The 27,095-nt window shown below is 39.3% G+C and overlaps 1 protein-coding gene across 4 annotated transcripts in view; it reads left to right on the forward strand.

Moving 5' to 3' along the window:
* Positions 1-26,829, forward strand: part of CACNB4 (calcium voltage-gated channel auxiliary subunit beta 4) — a 279,581-nt gene extending 252,752 nt beyond the window's left edge. For 2 of the 4 annotated variants that reach the window (XM_019972642.2, XM_019972649.2), the window contains exons 13-14: positions 16,705-16,890; positions 19,652-26,829. In XM_019972642.2, the coding sequence (XP_019828201.1) occupies positions 16,705-16,890; positions 19,652-19,912 (447 nt within the window). In that variant the 3' untranslated portion in view covers positions 19,913-26,829. The remainder of the gene's footprint in view (positions 1-16,704; positions 16,891-19,651) is intronic. The other 2 variants (XM_070767875.1, XM_070767885.1) reach the window with 1 other exon arrangement.
* The last annotated feature ends 266 nt before the right edge of the window (positions 26,830-27,095 follow it).

A 27,095-nucleotide genomic window follows, 5' to 3' on the forward strand; every position in this document is an offset into this window, starting at 1 on the left:
AGGGTCTTTGGCAAGGCAGGGAGACACATAGCCCCTCCTCTCTGGGGCACTGGCAGGAGAGCCCCCTTCTCTGTCAGTATCTTCCTCTGCCCCGCCCACCCCCTCATTGCTATTAAAGGAACATGCTCTTTGCTTTTGTTGCATCTAAAAGCGTCCCCACCTTCATTTGTTTCCAGAGGCAGTTAGCACAGAATGTTTCCATCCAGTTTAGGCTTTAAGGACACAAAATCCAGAAGGGGAAATGGAGAGCAGTCAATTTCCTGTAACAAACACCCCTTCTCTCAGCAGACAAGGAAGCACAGACCCTGCCATCTGCTTGAATGGTGGAAATTAAAGAGGGAAAAGTACCAAAGGAAAGATGCCAATTAAACATCGCAGATCTCATTGACCATGTCTGAGTTCACACTGTGAGAGCGGCACTGCTTCCAGGAGGTTCCAGATGTGTGGCTAATCTCTGTTGAGTTTGAGGAGCAGATCTGGGTGGACTTGAGAGCAGTTGGGCCTGTCTGATTTCATTTGGTACAGCAATCAGACTTACCCAAAAGGAGGAAGGCGTTCCATAATGGCTGTCTAAGTAGAGAGCTTGTCTCTAGTTGCATTCAGTTGGAGGTAGGGGTGGGAGTGGAGTGGGACCTGGGACCTGATGTCAGGTGTTGTGGAAGGAATCTCATCTGGTGAAGACCAAAGGCTGTGGCCTCTGACATCCCTTCCCTACTTTGACACTCTCATTCTACCTAGAGTTTGGATGTGATCAGCATAGACATGTTATGGAGATCATGAGGGTTGTAGAGCCCAGGGAAGAGAAGAGTATAAAATTAAACAGAAGATATGTCAAATCAAGTAACATGCCTGTTGTTTCAAAACATCGTTAAGATGTTTCAGAGAACAACACGTGTGCACCTCTGAGGACATGGTATCCATGCCTCTATAAGGTTAAATCAAACAAATTCAAAGATTTATTCATCTCAATTCTGTGTAGCTCACTGTCGACTTAAAAAATATTTACAACCTAAAAGTTGAGGATTACATTTTATTCCGTGGGAATTTTTAGGACTATAAGCCCAAGAGACAGCATCTCAAGTAATCCTGAGAGAACCGCTCTGAGGAGGTGAGAGAGGAGCCAGGTTAAACAGAAGTTTTGCAACAAAGGGTAGGTAGTCTTAATGTCAAAAGATTATTGTTAATGAAAAAAAAAAAAGATATCTCAAGTTAAGGAATTTAGCACTTTTATATGAATGGGAAGGTGCAAGAGTCTGGGCTCACTGAAATCATTCCTTTCATGTGCATCTCAGCTAACTGGGGCAAGTATGCTGCGTTTTTTTACATTTTGAGCTCCCCTGGGGCTCACTGTGGGGAGTGGCTGCAGTCTGTGACTGGTATTCTTTTCCTTCCTAAAGTGGCTTTAAGGCTCACCAGCTCACATTGGAGGGCTGCAATTGCTGATGACTGTGACATCCTTTTTACTGATGCAGTAGGAAATATTTCATTTCTCATCACCTAAAATCAACCCTCTTGGTGAGAACTAAATGCCATTATTTAAGCATTAGACCTGTTACCTTGCTAGATGCTAAGGAGACAAAGACACATTCCTGCCTTCAAGAAGCATGTAGTCTAATAAGATTCCAGTTGGTTGAGTCAGCAGTTGGCAAACAATCTGTGAGGTCATGAATATCCTTGCAGATATTACTTCATAGATCTTTTTTAGATTAAAAGAGTAGTTCATATACACTCAGTTCAGTTCAGTTCAGTCGCTCATTTGTGTCCGACTCTTTGCAACCCCATGAATTGCAGCACGCCAGGCCTCTCTGTCCATCACCAACTCCCGGAGTTCACTCAAACTCATGGCCATTGAGTCAGTGGTTCCATCCAGCCATCTCATCCTCTGTCGTCCCCTTCTCCTCCTGCCCCCAATCCCTCCCAGCATCAGAGTCTTTTCCAATGAGTCAACTCTTCCCATGAGGTGACCAAAGTACTGGAGTTTCAGCTTTAGCATCACTCCTTCCAAAGAAATCCCAGGGCTGATCTCCTTCAGAATGGACTGGTTGGATCTCCTTGCAGTCCAAGGGACTCTCAAGAGTCTTCTCCAACACCACAGTTCAAAAGCATCAATTCTTCGGTGCTAATCTTTCTTCACAGTCCAACTCTCACATCCATACAGGACCACTGGAAAAATCAAAGCCTTGACTAGATGGCCCTTTGTTGGCAAAGTAATGTCTCTGCTTTTGAATATGCTATCTAGGTTGGTCATAACTTTCCTTCCAAGGAGTAAGGGTCTTCTAATTTCATGGCTACAGTCACCATCTGCAGTGATTTTGGAGCCCAGAAAAATAAAGTCAGCCACTGTTTCCCCATCTATTTGTCATGAACTGATGGGACCAAATGCCATGATCTTAGTTTTCTGAATGTTGAGCTTTAAGCCAACTTTTTCCACTCTCTTCTTTCACTTTCATCAAGAGGCTTTTTAGTTCCTCTTCACTTTCTGCCATAAGCGTGGTGTCATCTGCAAGTGTACACACTGCTATATTCAAAATGGATAAACAACAAGGACCTATTGTATAGCACATGGAACTCTACTCAATGTTATGTGCCAGCCTGGATGGGAAGGGGTTTTGAGGAAGAATGGATACATGTATGCTGCTGCTGCTGCTAAGTCGCTTCAGTCATGTCCGACTCTGTGCGACCCCATAGACGGCAGCCCACCAGGCTCCTCCATCCCTTGGATTCTCCAGGCAAGAACACTGGAGTGGGTTGCCATTTCCTTCTCCATTGCGTGAAAGTGAAAAGTGTAAGTGAAGTCTCTCAGTCGCATCCGACTAGTAGCGACCCCATGGACTGCAGCCTACCAGGCTCCTCCATCCATGGGATTTTCTAGGCAAGAGTACTGGAGTGGCTTGCCATTGCCTTCTCCAGATACATGTGTATGTATGACTAAGTCCCTTTGCTGTTTACCTGAAACTATCATAACAAGAGTCTTGGAGAAGACTCTTGAGAGTCCCTTGGACTCAAGGAGATCAAACCAGTAAATCCTAAAGGAAATCAATCCTGAATATTCATCAGAAGGACTGATGCTGAAGCTCCAATACTTTGGCCACCTGATGGAAAGACCCGACTCATTGGAAAAGACCTTGATGCTGGGAAAGATTGAAGGCAGGAGGAGAAAGGGTTGACAGAGGATGAGATGGTTGGATGGCATCACCAACTCAATGGACATGAGTTTGAGCAAGCTTTGAGAGATGGTGAAGGACAGGGAAGCCTGGCATGCTGCAGTCCATGGGTCGCAAAGGATTGGACACAACTGAGCAACTGAACAACAACAATCACAATATTATTAATTGGCTATACCCCAATACAAAATAAAAAGTTTAAAGTCTAAAAAAAAGAAAGAACAATTTAGATCAGGGTTGCTCCACGTTGTGTGTTGGATAATTTTTTGTTATAGGGACCTGTCCTGTGCATTGTAGGATGTTTAGCATCATCCCTGGCCAGTAACAACTATTGAGTTGTGGCAACTGAAAATATCTTCATACATAGGGAAAGCCATCACTCCCTGTTGACTAACACTGGTTTAGAGGAATATCTATACAAGTTTTGGTTAATGATGTTATAAGAAGTCTCAGTATGTGATTCCTTGAGATGCATTTCAGATGAACTAAACTTGTTCCTTATGAATTTGATCTTTTTACAGAATGTGTTTATTAACATTTATCTCTAATAATTACTAGAGAAAAATAACTTGTCTTATTAATGTTGATATATTTTAGCTGCTGAGAGGGTTGGTAGTTGAGTAGTTGTGTTTGAGTACAACATATTACATCTGAAATAATTGGAACCAAGAGAAGATAGTGGACTTCAATGCAGATGGTACTGTGAGTGGCCTTACTCTGTGTCCTCATGTCAGGAATCTCCAACATCCTGATGCACTGGGAAGGCAGCTTTGCCCTGTTGTTATGTCAGCAGGATAAACACTTTCTTGTTTTGTATAACTGGTTTGATAACCTGGAATCTTAAACAAGTAGTCTGGATAAGCAAGGTTACTTTGTATTTAATATTCTGTATAAACTCTGTATTCACATTGTTAAACATGTTCATTTGGTATTGTTTGAATAGCATTGATAATACTAAGAAGAATCTGTATATTCATTTTGGAATTTTTGAGAAAATCTTCAGATTATAAAAACTAGTAGTAATCTCAAAATGTATCTGCATTTCCCCTACTTCAAGACCGTAATTATCATTGTCATCCAAAGATGGCTGATGACTGCGTCATTTTAGTTCCTCTAGGAGAATTTGCAACTTCCTTAATTGGCCACTGCATCTCCAATCTGAAAAGTCAGCAAATTGCACTAGCTGAGTCTCGCATGGCTAAGAAATTACAGGCAGCAGTCCTTAGAAAGGGAAGTCTAAAAAAGTATTGAAAAGATTAACTCTCTGTACCGAGAAAAATGAACTCAGGGACTATTGAAGAAAAAAGGGACCTTGAAAAGCACCTGGTGTAGTATTTCCTGGCGTGTGTTCTTCCCAGTATGCAATTCAATAGGTAGAAAGCATTTTGGTACCAAAAGTGTTTGAGACAACATTTATGTAAACAAACAGACTATTCTCTTTACTGCAAAAGCTTTAATATGCTAATAGATATTTTATAGCTCCATTAGGATAGTGTACATTGCTTCTCCTAAATTTTGGCTATAGAACCATTTTTCCACAGAGCATCCTGTCGATATAGTGTTTCATGGAACAATTCTAGGGAAAGACTGATCATTTAGCAAATGAGAGAACTGAGACCAAGAGAGATGAACTGACTTTCCAGAGGTCATATATCTTTGCCAAGTCAGCATAAGATCTCTGTCTTCTCATCCGACAGACTTTAGAGACTGAATGGCAACAGATAGGTTACTATATATGATATCAGTTCAGTTCAGTTCAGTGGCTCAGTCATGTCCGACTCTTTGCGACCCCATGAATCGCAGCATGCCAGGCCTCCCTGTCCATCACCAACTCCCGGAGTTCACCCAGACTCACGTCCATCGAGTCAGTGATGCCATCCAGCCATCTCATCCTCTGTTGTCCCCTTCTCCTCCTGCCTCCAACCCCTCCCAGCATCAGAGTCTTTTCTAATGAGTCAACTCTTCACATGAGGTGGCCAAATTACTGGAGTTTCAGCTTTAGCATCATTCCTTCCAGAGAAATCCCAGGGCTGATCTCCTTCAGAATGGACTGGTTGGATCTCCTTGCAGTCCAAGGGACTCTCAAGAGTCTTCTCCAACACCACAGTTCAAAAGCATCAATTCTTTGGCGCTCAGCTTTCTTCACAGTCCAACTCTCAGATCCATACATGACCACTGGAAAAACCATAGCCTTGACTAGATGGATCTTTGTTGGCAAAGGAATGTCTCTGCTTTTCAATATGCTATCTAGGTTGGTCATAACTTTTCTTCCAAGGAGTAAGGGTCTTTTAATTTCATGGCTGCAGTCACCATCTGTAGTGATTTTGGAGCCCCCAAAAATAAAGTCTGACACTGTTTCCACTGTTTCCCCATCTATTTCCCATGAAGTGATGGGACCAGATGCCATGATCTTCGTTTTCTGAATGTTGAGTTTTAAGCCAACTTTTTCACTCTCCTCTTTCACCTTCATCAAGAGGCTTTTTAGTTCCTCTTCACTTTCTGCCATAAGGGTGGTGTCATCTGCATATCTGAGGTTATTGATATTTCTCCTGGCAATCTTGATTCCAGCATTAGATAATGATTATATAATGATATATATATATCATTATGAATATATATATATATATATATATATATATATATATATATATATATATATTCCTGCAGAGAGAATCATGGGTTTCATGAGTGAGGCTTCTTCTAAGAATGGGATCAGCAAACATTTCGAGTAAAGTGCCAAGGAGTAAATATTTTAGGCTTTGTGGACCATGTGGTCTTTACAAAACTACTCAGCTCTGCCTTGGGAGCAGGAAAGTAGCCACACATAGTGTAATTGAATGTGAGTGTTCAATTGCTTCCTCTAGATTCACAGAAGAAAAGGCACGATGCAGACAGAAAAGGGTCTTGAGAGACGAGGACCCACAAGCCTGTTTCATATGTGTGTTTTTATATGACCAGCCTGAATTTCCATTTGGGTTATACACTATAGTGCTGGATTTCATTTTGCTTGCACCAGATACCCTTTTCCTTTTCAGAGAAGTTGAAATAGTACATTTAAGAAGTGCAAAGTTCAAGTTGCCTCAGTACTATGGTATTCGGTTACATAATGCATGGTGAGAAAAGCAGATAGGCAGACAATTGAATATATAAATGAAATATAATCCTTTAATCCTGTTTAGCTACAAGCTGGCTTGTGTTACCAAAAGCTGACCCTGGCTCTTTGAGCTCTGTAATTTTTCTGTACGTGTAAAATGACAATCATCACTCTCTCTGCAAGAGGGAAGCACGTCTCCTCCACAGAGACTTGCAAACCTCCAACATTACAGTAGCCATGGTCGTTCTCGTCTCTTACCCTTTATTTTCCATTGCTGAATGGACTCAGATTTACTCTATTAAACACAGGACCTCTGAAGTGAATGTTAGTACCCAGGATCCTATGACAGTAGTATTGCTATCACACCACCCTGTTCGAGTAATTTTATTTAAATTACTTAGAATCACGTGGATTCTCCTACCTGAAGTGCCAGCCCTGAAGGTGCATTGACTAGTACAGAGCCTCTGGATTCTGTACAAGTACAGAAAGTAATTCACAACATGACGTTTGAAAAAGTGACTAATCAATTTCAGATGTTTCCTTCATGAAACAAGGCCACACAGGATCTAGTTTCTCTCAGTCCCAAAGGGACTACTCTTGTTGCAGGAATTTCAGTCACCCAACTTAGATATACCCAGTTAGGGACAGTTCACTCCCTTCAGTTCAGTTCAGTTTAGTCGCTCAGTCGTGTCCGACTCTTTCCGACTGCATGAACTGCAGCACGCCAGGCCTCCCTGTCGATCACCAACTCCCAGAGTTCACCAAACCCATGTCCAGCGAGTCGGTGATGCCATCCAACCATCTCATCCTCTGTCATCCCCTCTCCTCCTGCCCTCAATCTTTCCCAGCATCAGGGTCTTTTCAAATGAGTCAGCTCTTCACATCAGGCGGCCAAAGTTTGGAGTTTCAGCTTCAGCATCAGTCCTTCCAGTGAACACCCAGGACTGATCTCCTTTAGGATGAACTGGTTGGATCTCCTTGCAGTCCAAGGGACTCTCAAGAGTCTTCTACAACACCACAGTTCAAAAGCATCAATTCTTCGGTGCTCAGCTTTCTTTACAGTCCAACTCTAACATCCATACCTGACCACTGGAAAAATCATAGTCTTGACTAGACAGACCTTTGTTGGCAAAGTAATGTCTCTGCTTTTCAATATGCTGTCTAGATTGGTCATAACTTTCCTTCCAAAGAATAAGTGTCTTTTAATTTCATGGCTGCAGTCACCAGTGACTAGTGATTTTGGAGCCCTGAAAAATAAAGTCTGCCACTGTTTCCATGTTTCCAATCTATCTGTCATGAAGTGATGGGACTGGATGCCATGATCGTAGTTTTCTGAATGTTAAGCATTAAGCCAACTTTTTCACTCTCCTCTTTCACTTTCATCAAGAGGCTCTTTAGTTCCTCTTCACTTTCTGCCATAAGGGTGGTGTCATCTGCATATCTGAGGTTATTGATATTTCTCCTGGCAATCTTGATTCCAGCTTGTGCTTCCTCCAGCCCAGCATTTCTCATGATGTACTCTGCATAGAAGCTAAATAAGCAGGGTGACAATATACAGCTTTGACGTACTCCTTTTCCTATTTGGAATCAGTCTGTTGTTCCATGTCCAGTTCTAACTGTTGCTTCCTGACCTGCATACAGTTTTCTCAAGAGGCAGGTCAGGTGGTCTGGTATTCCCATCTCTTTCAGAATTTTCCAGTTTATTGTGATCCACACAGTCAAAGGCTTTGGCATGGTCAATAAAGCAGAAATAGATGTTTTTCTGGAACTCTCTTGATTTTTCCATGATCCAGCGGATGTTGGCAATTTGATCTCTGGTTCCTCTGCCTTCACGTATTGCTGAAGCCTGGCTTGGAGAATTTTAAGCATTACTTTACTAGTGTGTGAGATGAGTGCAATTGTGCAGTAGTTTGAGCATTCTTTGGCATTGCCTTTCTTTGGGATTGGAATGAAAACTGACCTTTTCCAGTCCTGTGGCCACTGCTAAGTTTTCCAAATTTGCTGACATAGTGAGTGCAGCACTTTCACAGCATCATCTTTCAGGATTTGAAATAGCTCAATTCGAATTCCATCACCTCCACTAGCTTCGTTTGTAGTGACGCTTTCTAAGGCCCACTTGACTTCACATTCCAGGATGTCTGGCTCTAGGTGAGTGATCACACCATCGTGATTATCTGGGTCATGAAGATCTTTTTTGTACAGTTCTTCTGTGTATTCTTGCCACCTCTTCTTAAGATCTTCTGCCTCTGTTAGGTCCCTACCATTTCTGTCCTTTACTGTGCCCATCTTTGCCTGAAATGTTCCCTTAGTATCTCTAATTTTCTTGAAGAGATCTCTAGTGTTTCAGATCCTATTGTTTTCCTCTATTTCTTTGCATTGATCACTGAGGAAGGCTTTCTTATCTCTCCTTGCTATTCTTTGGGACTCTGCATTCAAATGGCTATATCTTTCCTTTTCTCCTTTGCTTTTCGCTTCCCTTCTTTACACAGCTATTTGTAAGGCCTCCGCAGACAGCCATTTTGCTTTTTTTGCATTTCTTTTCCATGGGGATGGTCTTGATTCCTGTCTCCTGTACAGTGTCCATCCATAGTTCATCAGGCACTCTATCAGATCTAGTCCCTTAAATCTATTTCTGACTTCCAGTGTATAGTCATAAGGGATTTGATTTAGGTCATACCTGAATGGTCTAGTGGTTTTCCCTACTTTCTTCAATTTAAGTCTGAATTTAGCAATAAGGAGTTCATGATCTGAGCCACAGTCCGCTCTCGGTCTTGTTTTTGCTGACTGTATAGAGCTTCTCCATCTTTGGCTGCAAAAAATATAACCAATCTGATTTCAGTGTTGACCATCTCGTGATGTCCACGTGTAGAGTCTTCTCTTGTGTTGTTGGAAGAGGGTGTTTGCTATGACCAGTGCATTCTCTTGGCAAAACTCTATTAGCCTTTGCCATGCTTCATTCTGTACTCCAAGGCCAAATTTGCCTGTTACTCCAGGTGTCTCTTGACTTCCTACTTTTACATTCCAGTCCCCTATAATGAAAAGGATATCTTTTTTGGGTGTTAGTTCTAGAAGGTCTTGTAGGTCTTCATAGAACCATTCAACCAGCTTCTTCAGCATTACTGGTCAGGGCATAGACTTGAATTACCGTGATATTGAATGGTTTCCCTTCAGTACTTTGATTTAAAGTATTGGGTTAATATGGACTCAACAAAAACACCAGGTGCCTCTTCTGCAGACAGTAGCACTGATAAATGTTGTTAAAACCTTTGAAGATTAAGAATGGACAGGGTGGGGGGTGGGGGGTGGGAGGGAGTCTCAAGAGGGAAGGGCTGTATATTGTATACCTATGATTGATTCATGTTGATATATTTCAGACACCAACCCAATATTGTAAAGCAATCATCCTCTAATAAAAATAAATAAATTTGAAAAAGAAAAAAGTGAACAGGACGGAGTTCCTTGGCAGTCCAGTTGTTAGGAGTTAGAGTTTTTCCCAGTTGTGGCATTGAATCTAATCCCTTGTCAGGGAACTGGGATCCTGTATCAGTAACCTCAGATACGCAGATGACACTACCCTTATGGCAGAAGCGAAGAAGAACTGAAGAGCCTCTTGATGAAAGTGAAAGAGGAGAGTGAAAAAGTTGGCTTAAAACTCAGCATTCAAAAAACTAACATCATGGCATCTGGTCCCATCACTTCAAGGCAAATAGATGGGGAAACAATGGAAACAGTGAGAGAATTTATTTTCTTGGGCTCCAGAATCACTGCAGACAGTGACTGCAGCCATGAGATTAAAAGACCCTTTCTCCTTAAAAGAAAAGTTATGACCAACCTAGACAGCATATTAAAAAGCAGAGACATTACTTTGCCAACAAAGGTCCATCTAGTCAAAGCTACAGTTTTTCCAGTAGTCATGTTTGGATGTGAGAGTTGGACTGTAAAGAAAGCTGAGTGCCAAAGAATTGATGCTTTTGAACTGTGGTGTTGGAGAAGACTCTTGAGAATCCCTTGGACTGCAAGAAGATCAAACCAGTCAATCCTAAAGGAAATCAGTCCTGAATATTCATTGGAAAGACTGATGCTGAAGCTGATACTCCAATAATTTGGCCACTTGATACAAAGAAGTGACTCATTTGAAAAGACCCTGATGTTGAGAAGGATTGAAGGTGGGAGGAGAAGGGGACGACAGAGGATGAGATGGTTGGATGGCATCACGGACTCAATGGACATGAGTTTGAGCAAGTTCCAGGAGTTGGTGATGAACAGGGAGGCCTGACGTGCTGCAGTCCATGGGGTCACAAAGAGTCAGACACGACTGAGTGGCTGAACTGAACTGAACTGAAGCTGGGCAGCACAGCCAATACATAAATAAATAAAAAGCAGAGCCATCTATTTTTTAAAAAAAAAGAATGAACAGTATGGATGGGTGTGGTGAGGAAAATGTGCTTGGGTTCAGAATGAAAGTCGTAGATCATTAAAAGAGAGGAACTGGAAGGTATCACAGTCACCATATTCTTCACCTTCATGCTTTCCCCACAGGTCAGTGGCAGGAATTATGATTGTCTTTCCCTTTTGGCTCATTAAAGTGGAAACTGTGCCTGAAATTAACTGCTAGAGCCACATGATATTGGTAGGCTTTCCTTTATCCCCCAAAGTACTCCTAAATCTTTCAAAATCCCTTTAACTTAGAGTTTCCTATCACTAGTTGACCAGTGAGTTGAGTACTCAGGAATTCAAAGCTTTAATAATATAAAGAATGCAATTCTGACATGAAAGAAACATTGGCTGGTTATTTTATAATTCAGTCAGTTCAGTTCAGTTCAGTCGCTCAGTCGTGTCCGACTCTTTGCGACCCCATGAATCACAGCACGCCAGGCCTCCCTGTCCATCACCAACTCCTGGAGTTCACTGAGACTCACGTCCATCGAGTCAGTGATGCTATCCAGCCATCTCATCCTCTGTCGTCCCCTTCTCCTCCTGCCCCCAATCCCTCCCAGCATCAGAGCCTTTTCCAATGAGTCAACTCTTCGCATGAGGTGGCCAAAGTACTGGAGTTTCAGCTTTAGCATCATTCCTTCCAAAGAAATCCCAGGGCTGATCTCCTTCAGAATGGACTGGTTGGATCTCCTTGCAGTCCAAGGGACTCTCAATTAGCATTGCCTATCTGCCATTCAGCCATTTCATTTCACTAAATAGTGCTTGCCAGTCGTTTTTTTACATGGTGGCGAATTATAGATCTCGGTGTTCCAGTAATAAAGAGGCAAAACTATGCTCACCCCTATTATTTCTTTTTTCCACTTAGAACTAGGAAAGATGCCCCATGTGAGGTTCTATCTCTACACAACAAATCAGTGAAAGCAGTGCATATACCCTGGGAGAGTTTATATATATTTAATCCCCTGGCTACTTAGTACTGTACCAATTTAAAAAAAAAGTTAGGATTCAACTGAAGCATTCATTTCTAAGTTTTATAAACTTTTTATTTTAAAACATTTAATAACAACTCCTAGATAAAACATGTTGCAGCTGCTGCTGCTGCTAAGTCACTTCAGTCGTGTCCGACTCTGTGTGACCCCATAGACGGCAGCCCACCAGGCTCCTCCGTCCCTGTGATTCTCCAGGCAAGAACACTGGAGTGGGTTGCCATTTCCTTCTCCAGTGCATGAAAGGGAAAAGTGAAAGTGAAGTCGCTCAGTCGTGTCCGACTCTTAGCGACCCCATGGACTGCAGCCTACCAGGCTCCTCTGTCCATGGGATTTTCCAGGCAAGAGTACTGGAGTGGGGTGCCATTGCCCTCTCCATAAAACATGTTAGAAATTTTTGTTTTAATGAGATTCTCCCTCTTTGCTAGAAAGTATGTATTTCACAGTCATAAAGACTTGCCCATTCCCTCTCTATATCCTCCCACCCAGGAGAATGTATTATAAAAGAAAGAAATGGAACCTGTTCCAATCGTCAGTGTAGTAACTGAAAAGTACTCCATCTTTTCTGAAGACCAGCATGACCTACCTTCCAATTCTCCCCAGTTTTGCAGATTTGCAGATCTGCACACTCAAAGTACTTCTGGGAGGTACTCAGTCCCAGGCAAACCAGGACGGCTTGCTCTAATTCAGGTTGCTCTAATTCAGATACCTTCCTTGGGCAAGTATGTGATACTCCGTGAATGAAGAACTAGACAGATCTTTACATACTTAAATTTTTTTAAAAAAGCTATTGCAGACTTTCTTCATTCCTATTATATTCAGCTTCAATCTTTCTCCCTTTATTTCCTGCCATTTTTGATTTCTGGACCACTGGATAAGCTAGAGGCATGTTTTTCACTCATTATTTCTCAGGCTTCAGTTTTTTCATTTTTCTGAAAGAGGTTATCCAGAAAAGGGACCTCCTCTGCCTGGTTTTCTGGTGATTTGTTTTGACTTTTCTGTTCACTCCTTATTTACTTTGGCAGCCACATTATTTCTGCCCAGCTCAGCTGAAGAAAATATCTCATCACAGAATGTCAGAGGCGCGTGCCGTGCTGGTACTTTGAAAACAGCTCAGCGTTACCCCTATCTCCAGCAGTCTCAAGGGCATGGTGTCACTGAGTGGGTAACCCCTCACTGCCTGTAACTGTCCTATTACCCACACCCTCTTCTGATTAGATAGCTCTCTGCATCCATATCCCATACCGGAGGCCTCACATATTACACAGTGAAGAGCTAACTGCACTTGAACCTTTAAACTTATGAAACATTGCCAGAGCTCGTTTGCATAATTCATTCGTCTGCTTTTCTTTGAATTTCTCTTTGTATAATTAAAAAAATTTTTTTTCCTGCCTTATCCTCATTTTGTAACACTCTGGTCTAATCAGCTGTGTTATTTCCTAAACAGTTGAAAAATTGTCATAGATACCAAGGCTGTGAGATTCCTCTTAGTTGGAAATAAACTGCATATGTCAGTATTCATTCAAAAGCTGAAATTTGCTTTGCTCTGTGCTTTTGAAAGCCTAAAAGCAATTTCAAATCATCTTCCATCGTATAGCTGTCTTTTTAGCAGTGCAAAAGCTTAGTTTCCTAGAAATGAGTGAGACTTTAGCAAACAGCCATGTGCTGATGCATACAAATTCTATCCATTGGCAAAGGAAAGCACTTTATTAAACTACTTGTAATTAAGTGTATGTTTAATTCTGTCTGCAGCCATGACAATGTATTAATAACGTGTGGAATAGCCAGGAAGATAGAAATCTCATTCAAATAATGCTTTGCAATGGGTGCTCCTTACCACATTTTGCCCTCTCTGGGCTTTGCAGTCCTGGCTGTGATAATTAGAACCCCTAATCCAAGTGTCTCTGGATGGTTCATTAACTTGAGACTTTATGAAAACAAGAAAATGACTTGTTGAGACTGCTGCTGCTGCTGCTAAGTCGCTTCAGTCGTTTCTGACTCTGTGTGATCCCATAGACGGCAGCCCACCAGGCTCCCTCGTGCCTGGGATTCTCCAGGCAAGAACACTGGAGTGGATTGCCATTCCCTTCTCCGATGCATGAAAGTGAAAAGTGAAAGTGAAGTCGCTCAGTCGTGTTCGACTCTTAGCGACCCCATGGACTGCAGCCTACCAGGCTCCTCTGTCCATGGGATTTTCCAGGCAAGAGTTACTGAGACTACCCTTTGATTTTTGGAGGTTTTTTGTTTGTTTTTGTTTTGCTTTGTACATTTTTTAATTTTTTTTGTATTTTTAAAGCTTTTTATTTTATATTGGAGTATAGCCAATTAACAATGTTGTGATAATTTCAAACAGACAGAAAAGTGACTTGGCCATAGGTATATATATATCCATTCTCCCCCAAACTTCCCTCCCATCTAGACTGCCACATAACATTGAGCACAGTTCCCTGTGCTATATAGTAGGACCTTGGTGGTTATTTATTTTAAATATAGCAGTGTGTACATGAGACTACACGTTGTTGAGATCCCATATTATAGAATGAGATTTATGTAATTGAATTATACAGTGAACATAAATAACACTATATAAACAGCAGACTCCAGATGAAATAGAGTCTGGAATTTGTAGCCAATTTTAGCCTGGAGTGGCTGACAGAATGGTCCTTTGTGCCGGCCAGTTTCCTCTTTCTTCTTCCTGTCTCGTCTAAGTGTGTGCACGCCCTCTGCGATGGGGCTGATCTTGTTCCATTCAAGTTAGCATTGCAAGGCCATCAGAGAATGCAATGTGTATATCAGAGCATTAGGGACATTTCTCAGAGTCTACATTTGTAACCATTGATGGTTTAGGTTAATGAGGGGAGGGAGCTTTTGATTTCAAGAGACAGATACCCTCTTGATTTGCGATAGTGGGAAGAGGATTAATTACAAGGATATATGTTAACCGACACTGTGGACCTGGTGTTTTCTCATTCTCTCATGGACTGTGTGGTCTCTTCCACTATGTCTTTTGCTCCTCTTTGTTTTATTCTCTTCTCTCTACAGATAGAATTCTTTGACTTACTCATAATTTCCCCTCCCTCATAAATTTGACTTTCACATATCTCTCTGCACCTCCTTCTATATCCATAACTTTAAGCTGCAGTTCTGAACATTCAGTGGCTTAGTCTCTGTTGTTCTGAATTAAAGTCCCAGTGTGGCATAGACTATTATGGATTTTAATACCTGTCTCTTACCCAGAGTGAATGCTTCTTGAGCATAGGGGTGAAGTATGTTTTCTTTGCCACAGTATACTCACAATGCCTAGCACAGAATAGGTATCAAGTAAATATCTTATGAATGAATAAAATATGCAAAAACCCATCTGAAATCCACTAATAAGCATTCTTGTGGGGGAAAGGTTTCTACATGACTTTCAGCTGGCTGTCTTCTCAAACACCAGTTGGCTTAGACTGAAGTCACCTTATTCTTTCCTAGTTGCTAAATACTTCTCACTGCCTTGCAAATTAGGGTCAAAATGTTCAGTAAAGATTGATGTGATGAAAACATTCAAAGAGTAAATGTTGGGAGAGAGATTGTTTCCATGGTGACTTCTGCTTCAGGGAGCCCTCACATTGATGAGAGTGAGTCAGCTGACCCCCCACCAACCCAGGGCCATCCAGTGGCTGTAAACTGACCATCCACCTGCACATCCAGTGCTGGTGGCAGTAACCCTGATTTAATCCAGTCCTGGAAGCTCCGGGTGGCAGTAACCCTGATTTAATCCAGTCCTGGAAGCTCCTTCTTTGGCTAAAACGAGCTTGTAAAAGCAAGTTGGGGCAGTGGAAGTGGTGCAGCAGGCAAGGTATGGATTCAGCTGCAGAAAGTCAAGGGTGTACTCTCACTTACCTGTGTAATGGCTTTTATCTTTATGAGCCTGACCCTTCAGAGGATCGGTGTCCCGGTTATATTCTCTCTGTGTTCCCAACCACACTGCAGTGACAGAAGGGCCACTCTACTCCTGTGGGGCAGAAGAACAACTTCCAGATTATAGAACAGGCATTGGACCACGTCCTTAGTGACAGAAACATGGACACCAGCCACGTCTTGTGTGACCCCTCCCCGACTCCCTAACCACCACCACTGCAATCAGTTATTCCTTGCTCTTATTCCTGTTTAACTATTTCACACAATGATCCTCTTGTAGCAGAAAGACTATGCTGTGGTTTTCTATTATTAATCCTTTACCTTTTGTGTTGTTTTATCATGAGAGAGATTACACCATTTCACAAACATCCTAAAAATTCCCAAGTAGGGACTTCCCTGGTGGACTAGTACTTAAGAATCTGCCTTGCAGTGCAGGGGATGTGAGTTCGATCCCTGGTTGGGCAACTAAGATCCCACATGTTACGGAGCAATTAAGGCAGCATGTGGCAACTAGTGAGCCCACGCACCACAACTAGAGTTTGTGCACTCAAAAAAAGATCCCGCAGGCCAAAACTAGGACCCAGTGCAGCCAAAAAGTAAATAAATGTTAAAAAATAAAATTACCCAAGTAAATGTTATTTCCTCCAACATAGTTAATTTGCGAGATGAAATGTTTATTCCTGTGATACATTTGTTACTGAAACATTTTTAGAACTCCTCTTTCAGTGCCATTAACTTGCTTCTCTCATATTCTGAAGTAAGTAAATATTCAGTAAGTATCTATAGGAATATATGGATAAAGATGTAAACACATATGTGTTTTCACTATATTCTACTCAGAACTCTTCTTTATGTACCTCATCTTTTTTTTCCCCCTAAATAATGAAAGATCCAGATATCTAATGAGCATTCCCATTTTTATGTCATTGTCCAAATTTGTACATGGTCAACTGTGCCATTCTTCACTTGACTTTAACTTTCGGAACTGCTGATATATCCCCTCAAATTTGATATTTGCTGTTGGACGTTAGAAACAATATTATCTGCATGAAGTAGAATTTCAGGTTTCATGGCCTAACATTTGAAGTATAAATAAAATGGATTTTCTTTTTATCTGCAGGAAATGTTCGATGTTATACTAGATGAGAATCAGCTGGAGGATGCATGTGAACACCTGGGAGAGTACCTTGAGGCCTACTGGCGAGCCACCCACACAACCAGTAGCACCCCCATGACCCCCCTGCTTGGAAGGAACCTGGGCTCAACAGCACTCTCGCCATATCCCACAGCAATCTCTGGGTTACAGGTAGCGTCACTTCTGCTTTTACAACCTAACATTTAAGCTTCTATAGGAAACTCGATTGAGATGGAGACTGGGATTGTCCTGACTCTGAAGAGAGAACCCTGTACGTTACTATATCAAAAAGTCTAAAGCAGTGACCACTCATATAGACTATTTTACATTTTACACACTCAAATCCCTTTGGTTCATATACTTGCTATAAAGTATTAGCAAAAAACTTCTTCAGATTCGTATCTTTGGGCTGCATTGATTCTAACAGATGTTTTATACTTTTACATATACTATTTTACAGTACACTCAGAAAGCATTGGGCTTCCCTGGCGGCTCAGCTGGTAAAGAAGCAGCCTGCAGTGCAGGAGACCTAGGTTCGATCCCTGGGTTGGGAAGATCCCCTGGAGGAGGACATAGCAGCCCACTCCAGTATTCTTGCCTGGAGTATTGCCATGGACAGAGGAGCATGGTGGGCTGCAGTCCATGGGGTTGCAAAGAGTCAGACATGACTGAGTGACTAAGCACACCCAACACACACAGAATGCATTACCTAGTCATGATCTATCCTAGACAGAGTTATCCAGAGAATGGCCTTTTCTTTAGAACTTTGTACTCTGTTCATTTATAATGACTTTTACTTAAATTCATCCCTCCTCTGCTTACACTGGTGGTCCAGTGGTTAAGACTCTGCGCTTCCAATGCAAGGGGCAAGGGTTCAATTCCTGGTTCAGGAACTAAGATCCCACAGGTGCTAGTGTTGGCCAAAAATGAACTCACCTTTCCTATGTCTAAACCCTGCTAAGAAACTTACTACCTACTAGTCAGGGGTCCATTCATTACTTCTCCACATCACTTCTTCAGGATTAGACAGTAGTGGCACTGTCAGGCACAGGACCAGCTAAGTGAGGAGGGATAGACGGACATTATGACCAATCTTACCTAACCCCGCCCCACAGGCTGCAGGGCCTGTCCGTGCGCAAACAGAATGCACAGAGTAGAATCATCTCGGTTGGAAATAGTGACAGATCTCTGAGTTTTCTTAGGGGTTAGCAAGGCCCACCTTGGCCATCACCTATGGCCTTTAGGGGAGTGGAGGATGAATGCAGGATCAGGAGGCTCGCTCTCTTGCTGTTCAGGTGCTGTGCTCAGGGCCAGACGTGGGGACCCAGAGGCATTACAATATGAAGTGAATCTGATATGAATATGAATGAATGATATATCATATGAATCTATATGATACCAAGCAGCTACGGGAATGTGGCCAGACCCCCAGCTGACTGAGGAATGGTTGTCAATCGAGCTGTCTTGCATCATGACTAGTGTTGTATTAATAGGTTATAATAGTCATAATGTAGATCATGTAGAGTTAACTCTAAGATAAATAGCACTCTCTGAAATGTTATTACAACTCTATTACTCTTTTACAAAGCTACATCTTTGTAAGAAAAACAAAAAAAACTACCACATAAATAAATAGCTTTTGTGGCTAGAAATGAACTTGGGAAACATCCTATTATAATATGCAGTGTGTGTGTGGGCACTGGACTCTTTCTTTCCTTGTTTTACTGCCTGCATGCTGATCTGACTGTGGCACTTCCACTGACCAGTTAGAGTTGGCTCTGAGCTGTACATTGTGGGAGGAGAAATGGAAAAATGAAGCACTGTGATTCCACCTACACAAGTTGGTAGAGATGAAATGTACTTTGTTTATGAATATAACACTCCTGACTTAGCACCTCTCAGACATCTACCTGAAGTGGTTCCCCCAGTTTCACTTGAGTTAACATGGTGCCCTTGGTCCTGGGGCCAAGTTCTCCTAGTAACCATGGGCACTTAATTGTTAGACCCTAGTTGGGGCTAGAGGCAGAGGCTGTGACTGTTGAACGAGTTTCCTGCTGAAGGTGAGTATCCTTTAGAGAAAATATATCTTGGTCTTTGGTTTCATCAGTATCCTGTTTCTTAACTTAAGAGGCAACCTACTTAAGCAGGTAGGCACAGCTAAGGATACATGTTTTCCTGAGATTTGAAGAAAAATGTTAATAGCATTTACTGAGCACTTAAATAAGTCACTGAAGATATTAATTTCATGTTATCAGAGAAATTTAGTTTATATTCTGAGGATTATTTTTCCAGGACATTTCAGTTGGAGGAAGCAAGAATTGTAAATATATCAGTTAGCTGGCTTCATAATTATTGTACACTTCTTTGAAGAGAATGTTACTGAGTCTTGCATTTATGTAGGATGTAGAAACAAATATTTTATGGGCAGTACAAATCATAATTTTACTAACGTTTTTAAAAGTATAAGGAACATTCAACTAGATAAAGATGAAGTGTGTGACTTTAGGAGAAAGCTTTTATCAGTTCAAGAGAGGAAGAAAAAATAGCAGACACTATTCTGAACTTTAACTTATTTTCCAATAGTAAAATAATCCTCATTTTTGCAATAGAAGTTGAATTATTAGGCTCTCCTAAATATACTAAGTTCCATTCAGCAGCTAACTTTCACTTTTATATTTTTCATAGGAAGCATAAGTATGCAGTGTTATGTAATTAAAATTCACAAACTACCAGCACTTTAAGCCTCTTCACATGTTGTGTCCCAAATACATAAGACCAGATACTTCGAGCAGACCGTTTGTACATCAGAATGTTTTATTAAGTCAAATATTTAGCATCTTATTGTACAGACCCTTCTGTTGTACATGCATTTGCATGTTCTATGTGAATGAAGCGGATGTGATTTAACCAGTGAACCATCTGATATTTTTAGAGTCAGCGTCTGAGGCACAGCAACCACTCCACAGAGAACTCTCCAGTTGAAAGACGAAGTCTAATGACCTCTGATGAAAATTATCACAATGAAAGGGCTCGGAAGAGCAGGAACCGCTTGTCTTCCAGTTCCCAGCATAGCCGAGATCATTACCCTCTGGTGGAAGAAGATTATCCTGACTCATACCAGGACACTTACAAACCTCATAGGAACCGAGGATCTCCTGGGGGATATAGCCATGATTCTCGACATAGGCTTTGAGTCTGCAGAAACAAACAAAAAGTTCATCTGTTGACGATTTGCCATAGCACTGCTAGGATACAACCAGTCATCTTAACGTGGCAAGTACAGCACAGTACTGACTGTGCTTATGGGCTGCTGTCATTGATGCTAAGAAGGGGCAAAAAAAAAATGTACATTGTGCCCTTAAGTCTAGATGGATCTTAGATGCCCAATCATACAGATATTTTTAAGTGCAACATTTACATAGCAGTACCTTTTGTTTTCTTCATTAGATTTAGACACATCAATTTGTAATTTAGGGTACTTATCAAGGCACATATAAAATAATTTCCCATGCCGGAAATTCCAAATGACCAGTTCCAGTTGGAACCAATTTATAAACCAATTCCTGTTGGAATTTGGGTGAATCGACTAGAAAGTCTACTTGAGCATGTTGTAATCAATTTAAAAATCTGAAAAAAAAGACATGAATTAATAAGAAAATCAAAATACCAATAGAAGTCAAAACCAGCTGTTGTATTTATTTGCTGGAAGCTAAATTTACACTTAAAGTTGGAATGTATGAACATTTTAATATACATTAACATTGCCAGAATGGCTTTTCTAACTTACCAAATGTATTGATAGTGCCAAAAAAAATCTCAAATCAATGCAGAAATTCTTTAGTCTCCTCAGATTTTAATATTTTTATTTCTTTTCTGGCACAGCTGTTGTATTCAAAGTATTTTGCTTTTTTGTTTCGTCACAACTGTTACCATGTTTGAAGTTGGCAAAGAAATTCATTTCTTTAGCAGTGAGAGAGGATAGTAAAGAGAAGCCCAATCATAGTTGGTTATGCAAGATGAAAATGGGGTGTTGTTTCCCCTTTCATCAATCTGAGCACAACTACATCTATCCAGGAATCGGAAGTCAGACTCTAAGGATAACACAGATCCTCCTGAGTGCAAGGCTAAACATCTCCAGTTGAGATTTCATCTGCCCCACTTACCACAAATATGTTTGTGCTTCCCACCAGCACAATTGAATATCTTTCCATTGCTTCACTCAGTCTCTGCCTTTGAGTGTCTGAATGTGCTAGCCCTTCACCAAATTCTTTATAATCATGCTACGGGTTTTTTGTTTTACATGAACACATTGAATTTTGATATTGAAAGCTGTGTTTATACAAAATGATTAATTGAAAAACTGTGGAAACGAATTTAAAAGCTTGCAGTAAAAAAAATAAACTTGTAGATTCAGAATAGATTTGTTCACTAAAATTATATCATTTTTATTGAAGAGAATTATAAAGAATTTGAAGATTGAACTGCCTTATTTCTAATGAACACTCTTCTTTACCTATTAAGTCTTCACAGTTTTTCCAGTGAATATAAGTATGGAATCAGTGATCTTATGTCTTATATGATCAAAGAAGCCTTAGATTCACTCTGATCCAAGAAACTATTGAAATTGACTCTTTTATACAATACACAAAAGTCTTTAGGAAAAGACTTTTGTTTCTAAGAGTCTGTTTTTCTAAAGCCCCCATAGGATCAGGCATAAAAATCCTTTTCTACTGCTACATCATAAAGCCTATTTTTTGGGAAAACAATGATAATTCATTTTCTGTTATCTTATTTCCCCCCAATCCAAGCCTTTCAGTGTTTATGCTCTCAAAACATGCACCAGTTGAATAATTTTCTTGACCATGAAAATAGGTTCCCTACTCTTGATTAGTTATATCTTGAACCTCATTATTGACCCCCCGCAATGCCCTCTCCTTCTGTTGTTCACTGTGCATACCCCATTATGAACCTGTTTAGCTGATAATGAGGATATCCATGGTTACGTGAGTTATTGAAATATTTGATAGAATTAAAAAACTGTGGGCTCAGTGAATTCTTGAAGTGAATATGTGATACTGCCTTGTGAGGTTCTTTTGTCATCTAGTGAAGCTTACAAAACTTTCAGTTAAGACTTTTAAAAGAGTTCTATCCACTAGGCACTTTAATAAACATACAACCTACCATTACTGAATACTTTGTTAGAGCACAGAAGAGCATTTTCCAGCAAACAAATATATTTATTACATGTACAGCACATATTTGCATGAAAAAGAAGACATTAGCCAAAACATTTTTCTATATGCTTTCCTGGTTTCTTGTTTGTGTGCATAAAAGTATTTAATTGCAAGGAGTGCACCAAGGTGTTTAAAATTAGACTAGACAGCTGTTCAGCTTTTTCTGTAGTAGCAGTAGCAATCTGGTCATTTAACTACTTTAAGATATTTACATTTTACAGCAGGTAGCTGTTACAGCATTTACATATATTTCCTAGTCAACAAGATTACCGTATTCTTTCAACTTTTAAAAATCTCTTATTTTTGAAGACCTCTCAATGCCTAGTTTCTGTGTCTTCCATGTTATGCTGATAAAAAGAGAGGTCTGTTCAATGTCTGTACACAAGACCAGTCTTTCCTTTACCATCTAGCATCCACACCTGTTTTGCTTTGTGTTCTTATTCAAAAGCTAACAACCTTGGAAAGGGTATAATGTATATTTTCTTGATGGATATACTTAAATTTTTACTTGGATTTGACACATTCTTTCCCCTTCCTTTTCTAATAAGTTGTCTTTTCCAAATGAATAAGGGATATGCATTTTCCTTTTTTTTTTTTCTTAAGGCTTAGAGTTTATTGTGTAACTGATACTAAAATACAGATACATACTAAATGAAAAGTTTTATTTTTGCCAAGCACATCAAGCACCTTTGAAAAATACATTTTCCACAAATACTTTGTTTTTAATGGGTTTCATTTAACAATAGCAAATGATAAGGAGGGGAAACAAGTCTTAAAACATTTTGAGGCTGTATTAACTTGTAGTATAAACCACATATTCTGTACTTTCAGCATATATAATTTCAGAATATGTAAGTCATATTCTGTAATTTCAGTCAGCGAACATGTAACAATGCAGACTCGTGTGACCGTGTGGAAATGTAGTCTTGGGAAAAAAGGAATGCAATTTGTCAATCCTGATGTTAATTCTCAAGGCTGTAATGTGACTCCAGTGTTATTATCAGCAATGTTTACTCCAATATTTAAAGCAGCACTTAGATATGTTTTTAAATGACTGATAATTCTCTCTTATCTTTATACAGTTCTATTGGAAAGAAAATTGACATTCACAATTCAGACCAATAGTCTTTCCTAATAAGAGAGTCTTAATGATGTGACAATATGTCATTGCACTCAGTTCTTAATGAAATGAATTTTTTAAATATAAAACAAATTCTGAGAAAATTATATGTTCCCTTTGAATAATTTGTTAATTACTTTAATTATTATTGTTGTTGTTTGCAAAGTGTATTTTTGGAATGTTAACCTCTTTTCATACCTGCATACTTGAACTTGTCTTTTGTGTGAGGGCCTTAAAATTCATAATAGGAACCTAGGGCAGTGAAAGGGAGGGAGAGAAGGAATCAATGCCAAAAGATGGTTTGCAAATTTAAACTCCTTGAATGAACATATCATAACATGTTGCTGAGGCCCAGGATGTCTGTTAAGAATGTTTCTAGGCAACCTTAATTTGCATGCCAGTGTATTTTCTTAATTACACAATTTTATTTTGGTATTGGGTAAAAAATAAAAATAACATAATGCCACTATAGAAGCTCAGCTGGTAAAGAATCCACCTGCAATGCAGGAGACCCCGGTTCAATCCCTGGGTTGGGAAGATCTGCTGGAGAAGGGATAGGCTACCCACTCCAATATTCTTGGGCTTCCCTGGTGGCTCAGCTAGTAGAGAATCCGCCTGCAATGTGAGGGACCTGGGTTCTATCCCTGGGTTGGGAAGATCCCCTGGAGAAGGGAATGGGCACCCACTCCAGTATTCTGGGCTGGAGAATTCCATGAACTATACAGTCCATGGGTTACAAAGAGTCAGACACGACTGAGCAACTTTCACTTCACTATAGAAATTGCCCTATATATTGATATTGATATACTACCTCTTCTCTAGAGAAGACAAGCTGTCTTTAAAGAGAAAAACACTTTTCAATAAGTAGTGAATTTATTACTCTTACTGCTAACCCTTGCTGCAAAGCTAAATGAATAAATTGTTAAAATATACTTTCCCTTTGGATTTTAAATTGTTGCCAAAATGCTCTTCACCCTTTCATTTCTTCCATGTTAGTGAAATTTTCTTTGTATTGGTTCACAGTTTATCAAGAGGCAAGGTAAACATTCAGTAAGTCAGTAATCATAGGAAATAAGACAGACTGCAAGGAAATTGCTTTTTTATGCAATTTGTTATATCATCAAACTCTAAAAGCAGATTCAGAGACCTGATGTTTAAGTGCAGCTGGTTTGCAAATTCAAATTTTGTTGATCCTTGACTTTTCCTGCATACTCTTGGCCATCTTGGAAGCCCAGGCCATTGGAACAAATTCATATGAATGTTTCAAATAAATGGGAATGTACCCCTATTTCTTTTATATTTTTGCCTATATTTCTGTCTTTCATAACACTGTTGCATGTTCTTTTCTTTATGAATTATATAAAACTCATTCTTTGAATAACTATGAATGAAAACATGATAGAAAATTATATAATTAAATTTGTTTCTTCAATTCCTTATACCTTTAAATATTGTTAATGCCATAATTGTTAAGTTACTTACTAAAGCTATGTCTATAGGACAGAGCACAGAAAAGTCCTCTTCTTTTAAATTATAATCATAACCAAACCACTCAATATTATAGTTGTCAAACACCAAGGATAACTCTTTTGTTGCAGTCAAGTTAGTCAAATAGTAATCGGTTTATATGGACAAACAGCTACAGCATTCAAAAATTACTTTTTAAATGTTTATCCATTTGTTAAAATAAAGTTGCTCAAGTGAAACTCATCCTCATATAGCAACTCTTTCTCTCTGCTTGTGGATGGTTTCATACCAAATGCTTCATGTAATTAAGGGATGATATGAAAGGACTAGATAATATTTCATTGGATAATCTTGACTAAGGGCTGTAACTCCCACTTACCATGAAAACATATAAATAAGAGTGAATAGTCATGAGTTTGGGGGAGTCATAGTTACATATGAAATTTTCCTTTGTTTCTTTTGATGTATTTAAAATGTTTGTAGAAAGATGGTAGAAAATGTTACTAATGCATTTAGAGTGTCTGGGGAATACACTGATGCTTCCTCTTTGAATTACAGCGTAAAAGTGAAGACTATCTAGGAACTAAAAGTGGCTGGCCTCTAGCTTTTCAATACTTTGTAAGTGTTCTTGGTTATGTTCTGAACACTTAAATTTCTCAACAAATGGCTCTGTGTATATGTAGGGGCCACTCTTGCTCCGCTTGCATGCCACTTTCACACATCTTTAACTGAAATCAGTGTGAATTCTGTATGTATAAGGGATGTATTTAAAGATGCAGGATCATTAATGCTATATTGTTGCATACTCTTTTTCATATGCCTTACAATATTTTCTGGGACATTATTAAAATGAAAGCATTTTATTGCCAAAATAAATCTATGTTGTTATTTCTAATCTGCATTAGCAGTAGAAAAATAATGTAGCAAAAACATATATTGTACAGTACAAAATTATAAAAGATATATATTTTGCCAATAATATAAAAATAGGTTGAGGAGAAAGAAGCACATTTGTTATAGCACAAACTTATAACAAAATCCACTGTTAAATTTGGCAGTTGTATTTTTTAAAAGTATATAGATTTAGTTCTAAGTTTTATCAGATTTATTTCATCTACCATCTTTTTAACTTGCTGCTTGATACTTTTCCAGCAATTTACTTCAGAGCCTTGCAATCTGTGGATGTAATTTATTTTACTTTATTCCCTTCTATAAAACTCATTAAATTTTATTTTGTGATGACTCATACTATATTTACTGTTCTTATTTCTTCTCCTTCAATAACCACTACAAAAGGTAACATCCAGTGAGCTCACAGGGCTCCTCTGAATTGTGGACATGTTTGAAATGTTTTCTATTTTTCACAGCCTATAGTCAAAATGATAAAGAAAGATGTCCCAATAAGTATTTAGGGATTCTTCAATTTGTTTTATACGGAATACTATTTTGAAACATAAGTAAAAGCCATTAGCAGTTTTTTTGAACGGTTAGTGGGAGGGAAAAACAGATAAACTTATTAATACTAAAACTAAACACGGCAAACTGGTGTAAAAAGATTTCCCTACTATTCTGAGAGCTGTTGACATCCCAAGCTATTGCTGTATTTCCAGCTACAGAGTGGAAAAACAAACAAAAAATAATAACAACAAAAAAATACCTTTATCCAGTATTTTTCCTTTCTTTAAATTTTAATTATTTTGATAATTTACCCCCTTTTATTTCCTTATATAGGTAAATGTGTAGCATTCTACAAGGCATGCTGGGTAAAATATACTATGCAAATGTGTACAGTGCTGCATGTTTTGTTCTCCCTCTGCTTTAGTGGCTTTAAAGGAAAAAAAAATGTGTTGTTATTTTTGTGAACCAAAACATTTAACAAAGAAAATGCAGAGTGCATGCATATAGTATTCTAATTTCTATGGATTTGTTTTATGGAATTTAAATGTGTACAAACCAACTGCATTAATTTTTTTTCTTTTATACAATAAATGAAAAAAAAAAAAAAACCACTGAAACCAGCGTTATACCTCTCCTTTATATTATTCTGGAGATATACTAAAGATATACTGGACATCAGTAGGTATATTCCTCTATCTCTTAAACAAAAAAAAGTCTAAACATTTAGCCTCAAAACACAGAGTCAATTAAATGATTGTTACCTGAATACTCTGCTAGGTATTATGAAGTACTTCACAAAAGAAGTACTATTAATATATTGGGAAAGAGCTTGTAGTTAAATACATACACATACTCATACAAATGCATAACGGTGTGTGAAATAGAATATGTTACAATATATGTATGAAATAGGATTGAATATAGAAAAACAAACAATAAACTGTATTGTTCACAAGAAACCTCTATATTATTATTTTAACAATTATCAGAAGTTTCCAAAGGTATTTTGCACTAGTAAGAATTCCATGGATGGCATGTAGCTTATGACATGACGTTTCACAAGCTCAGTGTCAAGTGTCTATGCTATGACTTGATCACACTTTTCTCTCAGTGTACAATAAGTTCAAAAGAAATGTGTTCTATGTTGATTATTAACA

The sequence above is a fragment of the Bos indicus genome, chromosome 2, assembly GCF_029378745.1.
Source record: "Bos indicus isolate NIAB-ARS_2022 breed Sahiwal x Tharparkar chromosome 2, NIAB-ARS_B.indTharparkar_mat_pri_1.0, whole genome shotgun sequence".
Lineage (NCBI taxonomy): Eukaryota > Metazoa > Chordata > Mammalia > Artiodactyla > Bovidae > Bos > Bos indicus.